The sequence below is a fragment of the Manduca sexta genome, chromosome 9, assembly GCF_014839805.1.
Source record: "Manduca sexta isolate Smith_Timp_Sample1 chromosome 9, JHU_Msex_v1.0, whole genome shotgun sequence".
Lineage (NCBI taxonomy): Eukaryota > Metazoa > Arthropoda > Insecta > Lepidoptera > Sphingidae > Manduca > Manduca sexta.
The window spans coordinates 351,429-372,360 of record NC_051123.1 but is presented as its reverse complement, the minus strand read 5'-3'; the positions used below and the strand labels follow the sequence as shown (position 1 = coordinate 372,360).

At 36.1% G+C, this 20,932-nt stretch overlaps 2 protein-coding genes across 4 annotated transcripts in view; both read left to right on the top strand.

Annotated features, from left to right (window-relative positions):
- LOC115455652 (protein strawberry notch) overlaps positions 1 to 8,068 on the top strand; it is a 37,960-nt gene extending 29,892 nt beyond the window's left edge. For 2 of the 3 annotated variants that reach the window (XM_037436707.1, XM_037436706.1), the window contains 11 exons: positions 349 to 509; positions 837 to 1,027; positions 1,467 to 1,543; positions 1,924 to 2,112; positions 2,517 to 2,689; positions 2,942 to 3,053; positions 3,323 to 3,465; positions 3,562 to 3,743; positions 4,011 to 4,185; positions 4,333 to 4,480; positions 4,929 to 5,035. In XM_037436707.1, the coding sequence (XP_037292604.1) occupies positions 349 to 509; positions 837 to 1,027; positions 1,467 to 1,543; positions 1,924 to 2,112; positions 2,517 to 2,689; positions 2,942 to 3,053; positions 3,323 to 3,465; positions 3,562 to 3,743; positions 4,011 to 4,185; positions 4,333 to 4,480; positions 4,929 to 5,035 (1,658 nt within the window). Of the gene's footprint in view, positions 1 to 348; positions 510 to 836; positions 1,028 to 1,466; positions 1,544 to 1,923; positions 2,113 to 2,516; positions 2,690 to 2,941; positions 3,054 to 3,322; positions 3,466 to 3,561; positions 3,744 to 4,010; positions 4,186 to 4,332; positions 4,481 to 4,928 lie in introns of all 3 variants that reach the window. The other variant, XM_037436705.1, reaches the window with a different exon arrangement.
- An 818-nt stretch (positions 8,069 to 8,886) lies between these two features.
- LOC115455670 lies at positions 8,887 to 19,606 on the top strand. Its single transcript, XM_030184331.2, has 3 exons — positions 8,887 to 9,033; positions 10,243 to 10,368; positions 14,614 to 19,606. Exons 1-3 carry the CDS (start codon positions 8,992 to 8,994, stop codon positions 14,767 to 14,769), a joined length of 324 nt encoding a protein of 107 aa, XP_030040191.1. The 5' UTR covers positions 8,887 to 8,991; the 3' UTR covers positions 14,770 to 19,606.
- Positions 19,607 to 20,932: the final 1,326 nt, after the last annotated feature.

The following is a 20,932-nucleotide window of genomic DNA, read 5'->3' as shown; positions in this document are numbered from 1 at the left end:
GTTAATTATAATAAACATAACGCGGCAACCGCATCACCGAGTAGAAGTAACCTTTATCACTCCTATAGGCCAGAGCCTCACTGATACGATTTTCGGCGCAAATACACTATCTCGATGAATTATCATTCATCATCAACTTGAGGATGCTATGTTTGGGCAAAAAATATTGGACAATTTACAAATTTATCCGACGAAATCAAATTATTGATCGACTTACTTCACAGCTCATATATTTTTTTGCTTAAAGGAAATATGCATGATAACATCGACACGCTGCAGAATCTAATAAAAAATACCACTTTTCTATCCTGCTTGAAGGACCATTTTATTGCTAATAATTGTTCTCAGGCCCGACCCGCAACCAGCCGCCGCCGCGGTCCGCCATCGAGCGCGCGTGCAGCATGAAGGAGGAGCTCCTCGCCGCCATCGAGCGCCTCGGCAAGCGCCTGCCGCCCAACACCCTCGACCAGCTCGTCGACGAGCTCGGCGGCACCGAGAACGTCGCCGAGGTGGGTACACGCCACAGTATTATACTGTACTCAGGCCCGACCGCCACCAGCCGCCGCCGCGAGCGAAGAAACAACCCAGCAGCAACTGTTCTCTCAGGATAAAAGTCAAGCTTGTCAACTTGAACCTAGCTGGGGTACTCTGAAATACATCTGTAAATATAGAATTCACTAAAGATTCTTCGAGCATAGCAAAAATTGAGAAAAAAAAAATTGTCTTGTTCACACCTTATCTCAGAGCCAAATCTCCTACCAAAGCTGCCTCCGCTAACAACCTAGTAATTGACAACGTCATTCGTATTAACACCAAAATTTATTATACTTTAATAGATGACAGGTCGCAAAGGGCGTGTGGTGCAGACAGAAGACGGTCAAATCCTATACGAGAGCCGGTCGGAGGCTGACGTCCCCCTGGAGACGCTCAACCTGACGGAGAAGCAGCGGTTCATGGACGGAGAGAAGGACGTGGCCATCATTTCTGAGGCAGCCTCAAGTGGTATCTCACTGCAGAGTGACAGGAGGTGAGATATTGTAGTATCGGATTTTCTAAGGGAAATAATAATTATGGGCAAGTTGAAATGGTCACAAAAGTTAATGAACCATAGAGACAATAAAGAGGGAAAAGGTTTATTTTAATCTTGATATGGATAAGTAATTGATTTTTTCATTAGCAATATTCAATGTAAGGACAAGTTGATAATGTGATTGTATAATATGATATCCGTAGCCCATGGACATCCGTGTCGGTTAAAAATTGTTGGTATCGGATGACAAAAAAAGAATACAGATTAAGGAGGTCTATTGGTCCTCCAAGGATAACTTTTGTGTATACAAATCGATGATAAATCAAGTAAGCCATTAGTTTGGAATTTCGATTATTCGTAATCGAATGATAATCGATTCTTTTACATGTCGTATAACTTTCCAGCAAGATTTTCCATATTTTTTGTTTTGTTTTAGGGCGAGAAATCAAAGGCGAAGGGTACACATAACATTGGAATTGCCATGGTCAGCCGACAGAGCTATACAACAGTTTGGTACGTGAATTATGGTGCTCCTTAACATTTTTAGTATTTTGTCCATTAACAAAAAACGCTTCGGTCTACACTATCAGTAAATATAAAACAGTGGAAGATAGAGTCGGTTATGTTGAACTCGAAAAATAATATTATGCATCTCTATACATTATTCGATAAATATAATATTTTAAACAAGATAAATTTACTTTAACAAAAATCATAGATAGTTCAGAACGATTTGTGTTCCCAAATTTATTCAATAGTTTAGTACACTTTCAGTTTTCTTGAGACCTCTATGTTCGATGTCAAATATATATAATCGATATTAATATCGAATACTAAGATTGCTGTAAGATTTAACCTACTGCTTTTAAAACTGGTCTCGTTTCTCCCACCAGGTCGTACGCACCGCTCGAACCAGGTGAACGCGCCGGAGTACATATTCCTGATCTCGGACCTGGCGGGCGAGCGGCGGTTCGCGTCCACCGTGGCCAAGCGCCTCGAGTCCCTCGGCGCCCTCACGCACGGGGACCGCCGCGCCACCGAGACAAGAGACCTGTCGCAGTTCAATATCGATAATAAATACGGTCAGCACACTATTCAAAAATATATCTTAATACCATACGGATAGTGATTCTTGATTTTCTCCTAGTAATAGTTTTTTTTTTACCGACATATAAATTTCATTGAGGTATTTTAACAACGACAGAAATGTTTTTTTTTTTAACAAAATTTTAGTTTTACACTATATATAAACAAACAAGGCATGGACGATATGACAGTCGACACAAAAATGAGGCCGAAGTGATGATGCGCTTAGAATGTATACATATTTGTAGCAAATGATTTTGTCATCTAAAATTGTATTTTAAATAATGACAGAACGTAAAAATATAAATGTCTAGTAGCGTAAAAATAATTTCAAGTACCCATAATAGATTATAATTTTGGTCCTTCGAGCCATAATTTACCTTGTTTTCCTCGTGATCAGGTCGCACGGCGCTAGAAGCAGTGATGCGCGCGATCATGAAGTACGAGACGCCGCTGGTGCCGCCGCCGAGCGACTACGCGGGCGACTTCTTCCAGGACGTGGCCAGCGCGCTCGTCGGCGTCGGCCTCATCGTCAACAGCGACGCGGCGCCCGGCGTGCTGTCGCTCGACAAGGTGCGACACGCAATACGTCTGTATAACTCGCCACTCGACAATATTATGCCAGGCCATTTGAAACCGGATATAGACAAACTGATCCCGGAACGCGACACACTTACGTGGGAAACTATGACGTGTTTTACATCTTGTATACGGTGGTCGCTATCCGGGTGGATACTGTTTATGTTTGCGCAATACCTATGCCAATGAGTGGAAAGGGCAACTATGATTACAATATGTATTAACGGAGTGTGTTTTTCCCAACAGGATTACAACAACATGTCGAAGTTCCTGAACAGGATACTGGGCATGCCGGTGGAGCTTCAGAACAGGCTTTTCAAATACTTCACGGATACATTAACAGCTGTCATGGAACAAGGTGAGTGCTGTATTTTGTTTTATGTACTAGTGAAATTTACTAAGTTATTTATTTTTTTACTGGGAAATTGATTAATTTGAATGGAGCAAATACGCACAGGCAAGAAATTTGGCAATTAAAATATATTTAATAAGTATAAATATCTATATACTCGTAATTAACAGTGTGGTACGAAATAGTGGTTTAGTACGAGTCCATTATGAGGCCTACTATGTAGTGGATTATTATTCCTTGTCATGGTGTTGTATGAATACGGACGTGTGTTGCAGCGAAGCGCAGCGGTCGGTTCGACCTGGGCATCCTGGACCTCGGCAGCGCGGGCGAGGTGGTGCGGCGCGTGCGCCTCGTGCGCTTCCTGCGGCGCCACGCCACCGGCCGCGCGCCCGTCGAGCTGCACACCGTGCACTCCGAGGTACCGCACGCGCCCACACGCACCCACACGCACCCACACACACCCACATATTTATAAACCAACTATTTTAATATATAATTGTAAATTTGCATACAGCGCGGCATGGAATGGTCAGAAGCCCTGGAGAAGTGGTCGGAGCTGACAGGCCCCAAGGAAGGCTTCTACCTGTCAACGCAGGCGCGCAATAACAAGTACACCGCCGTGCTGTGCGTCGCCGCGCACTCCAACACCAAGAAGGAGAAGTTAACTAAGAAGGATATCATGTTCCAAATATACAGGTAATTAAATGAAAGTTAATTAATATTGAAAATGTGAGGGCGTGTTTATTATCTTCACTGACCAATGTATAGGACAACTTATTACATGATCTTTTTGTCTAGAGGTTAGTTTAGGCCGTGGAGTGCTATGGACTTTTCGCTATGGATCGCTGCAATACTTTCAACTTTATGACTAAAGTATACCTTGATATTAATTTTCGATTTATTTGTTTGGTATTCTTGCTACTAAGTTTTCGTTAATTTTACTAACGTTGTTCGTATCGACAGGCCCAACACCGGGCTTCAGCTGCGGCTGGAGTCATTGGCTGAGATCGAGAAGAAGTACCGCAAGGTGGAGAGCGGCGAGGCGGAGGCGGCGTGGCGCGCGCAGTACAACGCCTCGCTGCGCGTCTGCTCGCACGCCTACTGGCGCGACCAGTGCAGGAACGCGGCCGACTGCGAGGTACTAGCGGGGGCACCATGTGTAGTATAGCCGTACAAATAAATTCCTGGTGGATTAAAAAGGAATCCATTTGCTAAATAGAGAGAGAGAGAGAGAGAGTGGATGAGGTGTCAGTGTGTAATGTGAGTGGCGTGTTGCCGGCGGCAGGTGGGGCGGCGCGTGCGCACGTGGCACGTGCTGGCGGGCTCGGTGCTGGCGGTGTGGGCGCGCGTGGAGCACGTGCTGGCGGCGCGCTCGCAGCTCAACAAGATGCAGGTCGTGCGCATCAAGACCACCGACTCGCTCAAGATCGTCGGTCAGTAACATACACATTATCTATAACGACTATCTGCGGTTTCCAATAAACGATCCCAATCCGTTTTTTTCAATCGATCGTGAAAATGGACTAATAAATAATCAGATTTTTTGACATGTTCATAAATGATGTATTTCGAATGGTTTATTCACGGGAACGGATTAATAATTAAAATTAATTGTTTATTGAAAACTGCCATAAAACGATTCAATACGATGCTGTAGTAAATTACACATTACTAATAAACCAGTTATAATGTTCATAAAAATATAAATTACTTTTACAGTGTATAATTATTTGTTGCATAAATTGTTATTATTATAAAAATATGTCCACATACATTTGCCTGTGTAATATTTTATATAAAAATTTTTTAAACACACTACGTTATTACACACAAAACGTAATTTACTATCGATAAATAACTGTCATCGAATTTCACCAACAGGTACGGTGATCCCAAAGAACTGCGTGGAGCCGCTGAAGGAGGCGCTCGCGTCCGACGCGGTGTCCGTCAGCGAGCAGACATTCGAGCACACCGACGGGCTCAAATGAACGCCCCGCCCCTCGCCATAGTTCCTCTGTCTCTCTTTGTTTTGTGTTCGGGACCATGCGGTGGCTAGTGCGCGCTCTCGGGACTATATCGATTTAATTATCGATAGTATCGATAAAATTATCACCACAAAGTATCGATAGTAGTGGGAAAATATCGACTTCTACGTACATCGGTCTTTCGATAGCTGTCGGTTTTTGTATCTATTGCTTCCTATCGCGATTCGGTTCGATAAATTAAAGCAATACACCGACAATAATTTTAGTTGTAATAGATATTTTATTTTTGCATACCCACAGTGTGAGTACAATAGTGATGTAGAAGCATCGATATTTATATATCGACTAACATATCTACGGGTTTGTGGATTGCTTTTGCTATATTGTCCGCTATTTCTAGATAATACATTTTGTTTTGTAAGTCGATATATGACATCCGAGAAGCGTGTCACGCTCAGTGCTGTGAAGTGTGGTGTGCGGGCTGGCTGGTGCCGGCCCGGGTCTTGAATGTAGTCAATTACGTAAGAGCCAAGCGGTATGACTGATTATTTCTTTAGCGACCTCCCATTCACCCCTTTGCCCCAAGCCCCCTCGGTGCGCTGCAATTTTGCATACTTATCGATAAGTTGCAACTATTTTATAGTTTTAATGCTGGCGACCTTTATACTTCGTTTAGGGGATGACTATATCAAACGATATTAGGGCTGGACGGTATCGATGATTTCATCGAAATCGATTACGAGCGTTGTACCGACGGATAACAGAATTTGTGATAATTGATTTGGTATGTATTTTATCAAATATTTAAGGTAATGTAATAAATTGACAGTAAAGTCGATATCGATGAAATTGTCTTGTAAGATGCCCGGGTAAGTAGTAAGTTTACAAGAGAGTGTGATGTATGCTTTAGTGCATAGATAAGTGTATATTAAATAATTCACGTGTTATTCGCGCCTTCGTGCTGAAACTATGGAAAAAGCACCCCATTTTATTTCGATTAAAGTACGATAGAAGTCGATTCTCTCATGACAAGTTGACGAAAAGTCCGAGGATATTGGATATTATGCTGATTGTGTTGGCATATACGTAGATACGTACGTAGTATAGTTCAACATGCAATTATAATATCGATTTTTAATGTATTTATGTCCCATTGGTTACAATCGGTGTGATCAGCCCGGTCGGATGGTTATGCCAATGAGTTGATTGTATTTAAGTTGAATCCTATTTGGCCTTGGTCGCAACATCCTTGGAGAAACCATAGGCGCGACACTTTTAGCAACGGTGATTTTTTTTCACTTGTGTTCGATCTATATCGATATCATTTTATCGATTAGAGATACTGCAACGCATTTTATCGATTTATTTGAGCATAGAGATAAAATAGTCGTGGTGTCGGGTCAGCGACTAAATTGCCAATGTTGAAAGTATCGCGTGATTCGCTTCTGAACAGATCTCGGCGTTGCAGACAAGTAACTCGCGCCAGTCACTCGGACAAGTCGGTTGTTGTCATGCCCTTGTATACGATACAGTATGTTTTATGTTGTACAAATACTAGTTTTTTTTATTTAATTCAATGTTATATATTGTATGTTTATTGTTTCGTGACCATTCATTTGAATTAATGGAAGTTTAATGTAGCAAATTTTAGCCAACTATTTTTATCGAATATTTTAAATGTAACGCTTTTAATTGACGGCAGGCGCCATGTTGGATCGCGTCGGCCATATCGACCAATCAAAGCGCGGCGTTTGACGCGTTGGCCTCCAAGCTCAGTTTTGTAATTGTAGTTATAAGTGTCACCTCTATAGGCCTATGTATCGCCAGTGATTGTAAGGTAGTCAACGTGTTAAACATATTATCAAATTTGGACCCAGATCCTCAATAGAACTGTAACGTTCAATGTAAAATAGAAATTAATGAGAGGTTATCGATATACAATTTAATACTTTATTCCCGATAGAATAAGAATTGTTTTATCGATATGCAAACTAAATTCCAAGTTACACTGAAGTGTATCGACTGGTGCCCCTAAGTGTGCTTCGGGCCTAATATCACTGTATGCAGACTATTCCGTAATCATGACGTCAGAGCACATGACTGTCAAATTTTAACTTTATCTGCCACGCTGTCCCACTACTGGGTGAAATACTTCCCACCAATGGGTTTTAAATAACCCCTCCGTGTTGGTCTGTGCGGGTCGATGGGCCGTCATCGCCTCACTCGTAGTCAGCTGGGTGCACCATGGCCGGTGGGACCGGCTTGGGGTCTCAATTTGGACCCCATACATATTTTAATAGCTTTTATAATTTATTTTTACTGTTAGATGTGATTATACATTAATAGTGGACACTCAGTGGTAATAATAGCAGGATAATTAGTGGAGTTTTTAATGTATTGTGTGATTGTAGGGAGGGTGTCAGGAGGCAGTGTGGATCTTACAGTGTAAAGGGTGTTGCATTAATATTGTAAAGATTATCAATGGCGCTTAGTGAATATTATATTAAGGATTTTCATGACCAAAAGAATATAATAAGTATTGATAATACTCTGAATGACAAAAGAAACTGTGTTGTTTAATTTCAAAATGCGCATAGCGCTATCAAAAAATAATGTTGACATGACTACAGGCTTTAGTATCGTATTTTATCTGCGCCATAAAAAACTCATTGTTAGTGCTACACCCTGTATAATAAATATATTACATGTACTTATTATTAGTTTATAAAATAAAGATTTATAATATTACGCATTATCCGATAATGGTTTGATAGAGTAACATTAAGTCAGATTATCCATTCTCCTAAATAGGTCTTAGACTACCATATTTTATAGTTCAATTGAATTAGAAGAGTAATTTATTGATCCCCTCTAGGTGTACTGTGGGGTAGGTCCTCCGTGGCGCCCTCCCAGCGGTCAGGCAGTGTTTCAGTATTCAGAGATGTCATCTAAAGCCCTCCGCCACCATTCATCTTGTCTCTGTATTAATTGATGTATAAAGGTTAAAGACAACAAAATAAATGTATATAAACCATAGGTTGTTTTTTTTTTCATCACCTTCTGAATGCAGCTGCAACGTTGTAGCCACATCGCTAATTTGAAGGCGCCCTAAGTCTGGTTTTTACTTCCCGCATGCATTCACTATTACGTCTATACAATGGCTATAAATATTACGTAGTTTTTAAAACAATACAAAAGAATTGTTTAATTTAACATTGTAAAAAGCTATTTTGTATAAAATATTGACGGAGGAAAAGGAAACGATCACAAAGTGACTACAGCTGTTAACCAAAAAAATATTGTAAATAATAGGGTTCCGGACTCATTTTTGTTCTTTACTATTATGAAATATTTACGTTATATAAATTATAACACAGAAGGAACTATTAAAATCCGGTAAAAAATCAACAAGTTATAAGTTTTGGAATGTCGGTGGAAGGGGTAATTAACAAGAAACAGAAAAAAGACGAAATACCCACATTTGACGTCATCGAGAATTACGACGCGTGCGAAAGAAAGAGATGAAGCGATATCCCCACAACGCGACCACTTCTGCACGTTACAATATTTGAAATATGAATTACTAGCCCATTTTGTAACCAATTTTTATGCAGTTTTCGCAGGAGTGCTTCTTTTTCGTATTATTAACGATTACATATAGAATAATGAACAAAATCAAACAAAGCCCGGTTCCCTATTGTATTAATGGCTCATGTCGTCAAAGCTCAAATAATAAAACTACCCACACCGATTTAACTTTTCCCGCTAAAACTAAATCGTTTTATTATTGCTTGCAATATCTAATCTCGTCTTATCCATATGCGTTTTATTCGCTCGAATGCACCTGACTAGGATCTAAACGTCACTGTCAAAATCAGCAGCTTAAAATGGTCGTTTGTCTGAGCTCCGGTTGTTTTCATACACAGTTCTAAGTGAAAATTATAAAGTTTACAATAAACATGACTCAAAAGGAAGTCACCATGCAGGAATTGGAAGAAACTGTAAGTACATCGTTAAGTTCGCTCATAAAATTCCATTTATGTTATAAAAATAGACGGGTTTTCAAAACTAGGTCATAGCGCCGCTAAGCTATAAATGTTTAACTGCATGATATTACGTTAAAGGGCAAAGGCTGCCCTTCCTGCTTAACTCATATATAATGTAATAATTGTATAGTTTTCTTAAATGAACCACTTAACGCGAAAGTATACGGTATTTGATAATTGAGTCGGTAAAATGAAAACAGTTTGCATAATTAATATTCGGCCGACGGAAACGGTTTTGTTTGAAGAAAGACGAATGGTTAATTTGTACGTCACTCCAACTTGTTCCAGATAAATTACAGTTATGCATACAAATTAAAATACTTGGCTCACACATTTGTAGAACATGGCCATTCATAAAAAAGATTTAGGAAATACAGTTTTATTACTTTACATTATATAGTACACTTTATGATTCACTTTTGTTTATAAAGTAGAACATAGATGTTAATTTTGTTATACAAACATTGTTACAAGACAATATCCACAATCTGTTACATCTTATCATCAATCAATCACTGGGTATCACACATGAATTTAATCTGATATAATATAGGAGCATTTACACTTGCATACCATTCATTTAAAAAAAATTGTTTTGTGGCCTATTATTACTATATAACATCACACTTCGAACAATAGGATCCATCAAGGAAAAATGTTGAAAAAAATAAATTTATTTCTTTTGAGAGTTCCCTTGCGTGCGCTGCGTAAAGAGCTACAGTTTCACAACAATCATGTATGACAGAATTTTTCTTCTTAACTAGTTCTAAAAAAAATATATATTTTAAAAAAACAAAGTCCCTGCTCCATCTAGCAGTCCCTGTCTACCTGTCAGAGTGCAAAAAACTCAAAAACTATCTAATGGATTCAGACAATGATTTGGTATGGAAATAATTTGATTCCTTGGGCATAGGCACATGGGCTACTTTCTATCACGGCAAAATCCCTTTACAGGAGGGATGAAGCAAATAAAGTATTAATTATAAACTCATTCAATAGATGTGATTCATTATATTTACACTATTGTTAATTGTAGTATGTAGTAGTATTTTTTTACATGACAAGAAACTTTGTACAATTTTCATGACTTACTTTTTTTATATTTAAAATGAAAAGTATCTTATATGGTTATTATAATGCTAATGGTAATGCCATGATGAGCAGGTGAAGCGTACAGACGAGCAACTCGACCTCATGGAGTGGAAAATGGACAATGTTGAGAAGGAGCTGGTGGAGCCTATCGATACACAGGACATGTGCATCATGAACCTGCTGAAGTCTGTATCTGAGGTAACTTAACCTTACTTATTTACAGGAAAGCACACCTTTGAGTAACATTAATAGAACATAAAAAACATTGTAGAACAAAAAATAACATCAAATAACATTATAGAACAATAAGTAACATTTAATGATGGAAATAAGACAATAAAATGGGATTGAGGTGAATTGTGTTGTTGCTAGGGTCTGTAATACCATTATCTTCTTATCTGTTATTTATATTTTTGTTTAACTACCGGCCACTCCCACACTGACACTGATTACTGCTGTGATAATTAATCTGTTTAAGAACTGTAATTATCAAATATACATTAAAAATACAGTTTAGTTCAGTTATTTGTGGATATCAGGATATCAATTAAAGTTTTATTAATAAATGGAAAATAATCAATGTAAGCAAATATCTACCCCATTTTAAATGTCTAGTGATTGCAGAAAATGTTCGTAAATATTCTTTACACACCCTAAAACATAACGCATATATTTTTCTATGTATATCTATGGTTAAGAAATTTTCCAATGTAAAGACTGCGTTCTAACAACAATGTAATTTGCATACTATTTATTCAGCAGATAACAATAATTAAATCTATATACAGTTTACTTACTATTTATAGTCATTGTTACACGTCGGTGGCAATTAACTACGATTACAATGCAGTGCACACCCTACGCCAGGGATGGCGGACCAGTGGCACGCGTGCCAGTAGTGGGACGTGACAAAATAATTCAGGCACGCGTATAATATGCCTAACATTGTATATGTATATAAAATGCTTCACTTCGCTTAACATCAATGCTCGCACCAATAAAAACAAACAAGAACCATAGGTCATAACAAAGTCGCTAAAGAGGGGCACTGATAGATAAAACTGGTACTGAATGGCACATTACATGCTTTTTTTTTATAATGTCACGTTAACCGTTAAAGATTCGCCATTCCTGTCCTACATAGTTAGTTGGTCTGCGCGTGGATCTCCGCAAATAAGATTAGCTGCGTCAGCTACATGTAAAGGGCGTTATCAACAACGTAGCAATGTGGCTATGCTCAAAATAGAATTGATTCAACGAATTCCAAAACATTGACTGTACAAACAGAACTCCTTCCTACTGATTTTATACCAGTGCAAGTCAGAGCAAGTAACTTTTTAAGCATGTTGAAAAACGGTCTCGCATATTTTTACGGCCACTGCAAAAAGTATTAAATTTAGTAGGTACCTAAAATAATAAAGGAATAAGTTAAACTTATAGTTAATTATTTTTTTCCCGGTTTGCTACAGAGGGAAGTGAACAATTAATATTTCTAAGTCAGGAATCTTTCTATTTGATTAATTTCGTTTCGGAATAAAGACATATTAGTGTTCCCTGAGACTCATCGAGCTTCACCGCTCGGTGTCATATAATGCGTGCCACTGCTGATCCTGGCTTACAGGAGTTGTATTGTGAGGATGGGAAAGTCTCCACTCCAAAGTAACGTTGGTGGCACATAATAATTTGCTATTTGGCTCAGTTGTTACGACTATCAGAGTTCTTTACATAATAATAATTCGCGCCATCCTTTTGTAACATTACTATGTCTATGATAATGTGTTACTCTGCTAATAAAAACATCCACTGAGTCATGTATTGTGTTTTGTGCCATCCCAGCCATTAGCATTATGACTCATAGTAAAATATTCCTAGTGGCGCTTAGCTAGTAGGGTAGTGGGAGTGGTCACATAAGACAGAAGATTATGATAATTTATTGTAAAGATAACAACCATTATGGTTCATTACTTTAAAGTAGGTAAATTACTGTTATGTTTAGAAAATTATATCGATAAGCCATTTTTTATTGCTCAAAAACTGTTTATAGATAGGGTTGAAGTTTTGGTGATTTTATCTATAGATAGATTGTTATTTTGAAACAGTTGAATTGCGAGTTCAGGCATCTTTATACTCAATATAATTATACATATAAAACATAAAATAATTCATTACTTAATAAATCTAATATAAGTAAATCAATATCACTAATAAAACATGTCTACTGATAAAAAAAAAGTATAATAGTGCTAATTATCTGTTACTCACAAGCACTATTTAATAAAATGCAAAATTCAGTAGTTATTGTACTAATCCAAGCTTATTTCTCACGTAATATCTTTATTTAACCCAGATATACATTATGAGGAAGTACTTATGTATTTGTATATTTATTTTCAGCCCGTTGCGTTATAATGTTGATGACAGGTCAGAATTATTAACGTAACAGCGTCGTATTTGTTGTAATTTGTCGTTTTTTATAAATTTATATAAAAAAATAAGTAATTATCAATAATAATCTATGGTACCTTGGTGAAGAAATATACATTGCCATTCATAAATTTGTCTTGTGAGACAGTATGGTTACCCCATATACTTCAACTTTTGGGGTAAAAACCTTGCCGTATCAATACCCCATAAAAAGTTATATTATGCCACATTATATTTTATGCAATGTACCAATGGCAAAGTTTATTTGTTTCCTATCTAAATATAAAACAATATTTATTAATAAAGGCCATTTATATTTCTAAAATGAAAAATGATAAACTTGAAAAACGGCAAGTTGCAACATAAAGCTTGACATACTAGCTGAAATTGGAAGGGCTTGAATGTGGTACAGAGTTTAAGCCCGAGCGTCGCCAAAGCCCCGGGAACTGGGCCCGTGTACCAACCGCTTATGTACTTAGGGCTTGGTTATGTGTTGCAGACGCTACTTCAGGATAGTTCGTGTTTTAAAATGTGTGAAATGTTAATATGCGCTGCATTCAGTAAAACAATGTTTAAAAATGTGGAAATAAAGTACCATTATATTCTGCGATAATGCACCATATGTTATTAAAAGAGAGCTGGCTTGTTTAGTTTGCATTTTTTAAAACGGAACAATATTATAAAGCTCTAACATCAAGCAGGTACAGAGTACTAATTAGATATGATAAAAGTTACGAGGTAGATTTGATAAAAGAAATAATTTAAAAGGTTGGACTAATCATATATTCTATGAACACCATTGAACTTTAAAGTATTTGCCTCAAGTAACAATTAAACACACATACTATTATGTTAACAGTTCACACATAAACTACGCATCTGGCGTACTTGAGAGCTTACAAACTATGTCGATGATTTTTTTGTTTACTCTTCCACATTCCATCATCGTCATTGCGAGCGGGATTATTTATCGATACAAACTAAGCTAAAGTCCTCAACTTGAGTTAGTCATTTGAGTTACGTACTAATTATAATCAGATTTAACTATTATTCTTATGTCTAAGATATTTCAGTTCCTATTGAATAAAATGACACGGAATTATATCGAGTGTTTAGTTGCTTAAATATTCAGTCATATCTTTTGATGGAGACTGAAAGAGACCGTAGTCCCGATTATTTGATATAAATTTCAACTTCTTAGTCTCCACACGTTTCTGAAATAAAAAGGGCCTTGACAGACAGACTAAGGAACGCACAATGGCCCGACTTTTTTTACGGCTAAGTGCGGAAAAAGGAGCCCATAACCAATAACCAGACAGACTGACAAAAAGTGACCTTATAAGTGTACATTTTAAAGTACGGAATCCTAGAAATAATTAAATTTAATGACTAATATGAAATAAATTTTAATTGGTATGATTTTTAAAGTCTCATCCACTTAGATCTTAATGATCTTGATCTGGATTGGTCTTAACGATCAATTTATAAGTTTATTGATACCGAAAGAAATTCGACTAGTTCATTAAGTAGTTCAGAATTTCAGCTGTATTTGGGTCGCTGGACAAACAAATCGATATTTCTAGTAGAAGTTTTGACATTTAAATATTGTGTTGTTATTGTTATCGATAATGGCCTCGCTTGCAGTGACTTCATAGCATCGAATACTTCAAGACGTGGGACTGTCTCATTACACGATAGACTTTTTTATAAATCAATGTAATATACAACTCGGAATGTAGAATGATTTATTTGTATTATATATTGATGTACCTACATTCCGGCTGTATCTGTGATAAAACTTGCGCAAAATTCAGTATCATTTATCAAAAACATCACCTCAACTAAATTATACAACGAATTGTCGCTACAGAGCATAAAGATCCAGTATCATGTCGCATTGACAAGTCTTTATACACGTGTGTAAGGAAATGTTTTATAATGTCCTCTCTTTTTCAATTGACACAGAATTTTGCGCATGACTACACTTCCTAGCAAATCTCTTAGAAAAACAATCCTCAGGTGCGGTCGGACTACCAGCAGCTCCGGCGCGAGCTGGTGGAGGTGCAGGCGCTGCAGCGGGAGCTGTCGTCTCGCCTGCGCGCGCAGCTGCGGCTCGTGCACGGCAAGTTCGCGCGCCTGCGCCAGAGGCTCGCCGCCGCCTCGCCGCCTCGTTGAGGACGCACCGAGAGCCTCTTGTGTCTGCTTGATGAGCCGCAACAGTAGGTTTTGTGTTTCTAATGTTGAGATATTTCATGGTGTGCATTGTGGAGCTAGATGATTGTCTTCGCACTTCTTGAAATTATTAAAAGTAGATCAACTTTTAACACTGGTGTCGGTCACCTAGGACTCTTAACTCGGCTTAAAAGTGGTTTCTTACGTTACCCATAATTGACTTGGAGATCGGTTCTTAAAGAGACCTTACCGATTGGAAAAGCACTAATTAGTTATAGGTTGGAACAGAGGGAGATAAAGGACTGTACTTACTTAGGGCTCATCAAATCCGTAATACATAAAAGTGCTAGTCTTGTTCTAACCCCGTAAAACTCAGTATTGTTTATTTAATACCTGATACCCCAGGTCGAGATGGTGGCTAAGACACTTATTTCAAAAAAATAACTACCACACCATGAAATCTCTTAAACTACGAAACGATTTAGTTCTAACACCATGTAAGTAAAAAATGTAGCTTACTAAGGAAGGACCTGTTAGTCTTTGTTAACAAAATGTATTTAATTGATATCTGCAATATTATTTCTTTAATGAAAATGAATGCCCAGAGAACATATAAAAGTAATTTCTATAGTCAGTTTCTGAAATTGTGTGACTTATTTAGTAGCTGACGTAAAGTTTATGGCAAACCTAGTTGACTGGCTCGTGGCTTTAGCGTTATAAAGCGGTAACCGAGCCAAAAGTTCACAACAATTTACATATTTTAACCATCACAATAACAATATTTGCTGTCTTTGTCATACAAAATATTGTTTATTTTTTATACGCATCGAAAACTGCAGTCTAATTTATAGCTTGATTATAGAAGATATTATGTAATATGTTTCTCTGTTTATTATATATAGTTGTTTAAATGTTAATTCTATAATTAATATATGGTGCGAATCTTAGAAAAAATCCTCACTTATGGTCCTTAAAATGAGGTATTTAAAAAAACATTTTTACTGTCAAAAATAGCATGTACAGTTAAATAACAGTGTCTAGTTTACAATACTATACAAAATTACCACGAATCGCGCCTCAAATGCATTATCTTACAAGGTGTTAGAACAATATTGAACTTTATGTTTATGCCTTTAGAGACTACTCATCAGCAATAACCCGAATAGTTTTAGGCCTAATTTGTATGCGTACTTATTACTAGTCATCATATATAAAGCACTAACGACATGAGAGGGCCCTCGAAATGTAATATTACTTATAAAATAATAATGTTGCTCATTTTTTCATTGAAATATATTTAAACATCAAGTTTATTGTAATACTAGTGCCCCAAACCGTTTAGGTTAGGTCTTAGATAAATACAACCTCCTTTTTTGTTTGTATTGAAACTATTCTCAAGTAACTTTAAAAAGTAGTGATTCCTATAGTCTTTGATTACATATTTTATGATACCAAAATATTCGATATTAGCACAATCAATTCTAAATAGATGTAAAAGTAATTCGATTTTATGCACAATCGTTAGTCGATTAAAATACATCAATATAAACATTTAAATCAGTACTATGCATTATGCAATAAAATAAACATAATAGTTGATTAAAATGTTTATATTTTATCATATAAACAAAGAAGTGGGTTGTAATAATGAATTGTGCCAACATTATCTTTATAGTAAAGTATAGCACAGCACGGTTCACTGCAACAGTTCAAATTACGACTTAACTACGCGCCGACGATCTCACTCGATACTTAGCTGTAGTGTGGTGTACGCTCCACGGGTTTCATACAAACATACATATTACTTTTTATATTTTTTTGATGTCAAATGTGTAAAACGATAATTTATATGTATTTATCTAATCAAAATCCGTTCAGTTTTGTATTGAATAAAGATTTATGTTTCAGCATTCATATCGATTTAATATTATAAGTTTTTCGATGATATATTTGTATGACACCCGAAAGTAATCTAATATTTCATGAATAGAAAAACTAGTCGAAGTTTATATTGACTGTTTAGTTTTAGTGTTTATTCTATACATATAGATTATTTCGTTCGGTAATAATGTAATTTGGTGCTAAAATCTAGTGTGTGGACACAAATGTACTGAGATTCGTACTTTGCGTTGATATTAGAACAATCTCATCGATGAAATAGTAAACCCATCGTGGATAGATAGGGTGGAATATCGATATTGACTTTTCAATTTCACCCCAGTAGTTTATCAATGTCAATACTGGTGTTACTATGAAGTATAGAAAAGTGTGGGGAATTTATCGATAAATTAACTAATGCAGTTTATGTAACTATACATAAGTATAGTATCATGCTATTTTATTTGTGAGTTCATATCCATTTGAACTATACAGATAAAAAACAATGAACCTGAATCCTTATAATTTAATTTTGTAATATTTTTTTTAGGTAACTGAAACCATGCTACTTTATAGTGACATCACTACGACATAAGTTCGATCTTCACATTCTTAGTCTTAATATCGACACTAAGAAACTGTGGAATGTCAATTCACGATCAGTAGAGATTTAATAGTAGAAAAAAAAAAGTTAATGTTATGCATGTTTTTTTTCTTGGATATTCTATGTTTAAAGAGTTTTTTAATTAAGCAATTTTGTGGTAATTTTGCTATATTTACTTGGTTGTATTTTGAATATATTGTGATCATTTCATTGTAAAAAATAATTTTATCACAAAATTGCTTAATTTTATAAATTGCTTTTTTATTAAGTATTTTCTGAAGAACAGGAATGTATTGTAGTTATCCCATTCTATATAGAAAAATTAAATGGAACAAAAAGTTAGTATCTGTTCACTAGAAAATATTCTTTTAACATTATTTCGCCAATCTCCTACGTAATTCATATTTTTCTATGTGCGAGAGTATATTTTTCAATGTTGCATTTATAGATTGCATTTTAGTAAGTGTGTTGAAGTGTGTCAGAGTGGAGAGTGTAGTCGATTATAGTGATGTTTCTTTAGTAAATTTGCACATATCACGCACTTGCATGTTTTATCGTATTAGCAAATATCGTGGATATCGAGAATTATAAACCAGTCGTTTCGATTTCCTTTTTGTTTTTGATATATTTTCCATAGTTAAATAATATTTTAATTTTGGGTAAATATTATTTTCATTTATTATTACCATAATATTCACAGAGACAGAATAAAAATGAAATAGTTTAACATTTTATTCCACTATTGTTAAAGGTGGCTAAGTAACAGGCGATAAAATTACTGCTACCAGATCCTTAAGTTTATAATTCACGACATTCGCTGTAAAACTAATGAATATTAAATTAGCTGTAGCCTAAGGGAAATACATGTCTGATACTATGTCTAAGTCGTAAAAAATCTAAATTAAAGTATACCTTATTAACGTAGCCTAGTTTAGTGTAGTCTCTGGGTTTTTGATATAGTTTTACAAACTCCGTGAACCATCACAAGGTCTTTATTTATCTCTAAAGACTTATAAAAACTTGGGTATAATTTACAACTCCTTGGCAGCTCAAAATTACTTATAAATTGTGTAATATATTTCACGAGTAAAAATTACTGAACTTTAATGTTTCTATTAGATTTTATTTACCCTATTTGTATTATTTAATGTATAAATTCTTGATTACCAAAATCATTTAGTAATGTTAAATTACCTTGTATTGGGTTTTTCTCGTAAGCTGTCATCGACTTTATAAAATATATAAAAAACTAAATTCATAATTCTAAAATGAAAGCACCACAATTATTTAAATGACTGCATCACTATACCTTGATGTCCAATTAAGACAATATTCAATCAATATAATTCCTATTTACTGAGTAGTTTTTATTTCTTTTAAATTTATTGCAATAAATCTTTATCGAGATCGATAGATTAAGTAACTTTCTTATTATTTTTTTTAAAGTATGAAAAATTTCTTATTAAAATGTATGCTATGAGAATCTGAAATAAAATTCTATGGTGAAGATACCACATTTTATGGCGAGGCATTGAAACCGCAAAGTAATAAACATTGTTAAGAATGAATTATTTCGTGTATACACTGCGGAGTTACACGAAAATTGTAATGTGTATTTTTACCCCAATATGTAGTGTTTTTATTGCGTCGGCGTCAGTTAAACTGAGTCTAGTTGTGATGTAGGCAAGTGATTGATAAGACAGGGTTTTTGATGAGAATGTACCAAAATTGGGGTACAAATATACAAAACACTAAAGTCTATGAATCCGCAGCTTTTTAAAATATGGAAATAAATACGCTTGTCAGTGAAATATTGCGGACTAGGACTTGTAATATGTAAAAAAGTTAATATTAATCTAGATTGTCAAGACTCTGTTGGCACGTACCATTTGAATTAACGTAAATATAACGGATAAGTTGAAATAAATATGAATGTATCGATCTCTATAGAATTGTATCCATTTGCGCACTGAGCGCTGATCCGGAGACAGATATAGGTCAAGTACACTCGCAGTGCCCTTAATCACAATCACTGTGGTCCGACTTACAGGCCGTATCCTATTTAGGAAATTAGGTTACAAAACAATTGAAACTCTATTTTGTTGTCGTTTCAAATTATAATTGTCTGCTAATGAGAAATATGGATGGCTGTGATCAAGTTTTGGGATTTAGTAATGTTTAAATGTGCAGTGAATTTGTACTTGCTTGAATGTTTTCCGGATCTACGCTCGAATTATGGTTTAACATGAATTCTATATTTTTTATGTTTACTGTACACGTAGTGTTTATAGCCCACTGGGATTCTTTGTACTGATACCCCATTTTCTATTTGTTTTAAATAAAATATTTTACGGTTGATTTTGTTTTTCTTTTTTTGTAAACCTTATCGATAAAATATCGATTACTTTGACTTTATTTTCATTATTACAGTTTGGGAGTAGGTTATATCTAATCCACAACAGATCAAGATAGAATCTCTACTTTCTATGAAGTAGCTTCAAGTCTGACCGACCCAGAGGACGATATCATTGGCCAGTCGCGGTAAAAACGAGTTCCTGAAACTTAAGCCGATGATCTCGCCGCGTTCCCCGTCCCCCCGACCCTTCTAATAGTTCCGGCCCGCATATCCACGAATACGGTAGTGTATAGATTGTATAGTACGCTTATCTCATCGTTGATGTCTCATACTCCCCAGTGAGTCCTCAGCCGAGGTCCATAACCCGTTAGTGGATTGCCCTTAGCATGGTAATTTAATTTTCAAGGATTGCGAGCGCCTAAAGCTCACACAGGACTCCGGTGTGTTTGAATAAGCAGACCCTTGTGGGGCTAACAAACTTAGGTTTAAACAAAATGGCCTAATCTTATGTGAGCCTGCTTTTTGTAACTACAGCAAATGAAATGCCTCTTTTTATTTCGACAGTAAGGATAAATTGTCCTCTCTCATAAAAAATAAACATAAAAACACAAAAGTATGATTAAACCTCTAATCCCGTCCCTAATAAAATACATTTACCCAACGTTTCACCGCATAAAGACGTAAATCCAACCAGAATTTAACCTGCGCTGTGCCCCTAACCTCCTTTAATACCGCAAGGTTATTAAACAGGGTTCAACAAAGATTAAAAAGGGTACAAAAAAACACATTTACCGAATATATTTATTCCTTTATTCATTTGTACTTACAAACACAATAGAGACGCGTGGAATGCAACGAGACGGAATAGTCGTTATACGTGTTAATATGTTACATAACCGGGGGTCGAGGCGTTAAACTTGAAAATGAGTTCGCGAAGCCCTTTCATAGTAGATGGGTTCGCTTTAATGTGCAGGCGTTTCAATCAGGATACAAAGAGCCTGTAAGGACGTGCTATTATAAGCGTTGATGAGAAAAAAATGAACGTCATCGCTAAGCGACAGGGCGCTATTGTTGGTGCCGATTGCACTTTAGAATATTTTAGTAAGCCACGGGGTAGTGACAAGTTACAAAACTTACAAAACTATTCATGAAGTTACAAAACTATTCATGAAGTAACATTAAGAGTTAATTGTTCTTGTCGTGTTGAAATGACGTCAATTTTGATAGTAAATTCACGAATACTAACCTCTCTCACCTAAAAAGCCCTTGATTAATAGATAACTGTACAATACTATCTTTAACAATTTAATCATTTTTCTGATGAAAAA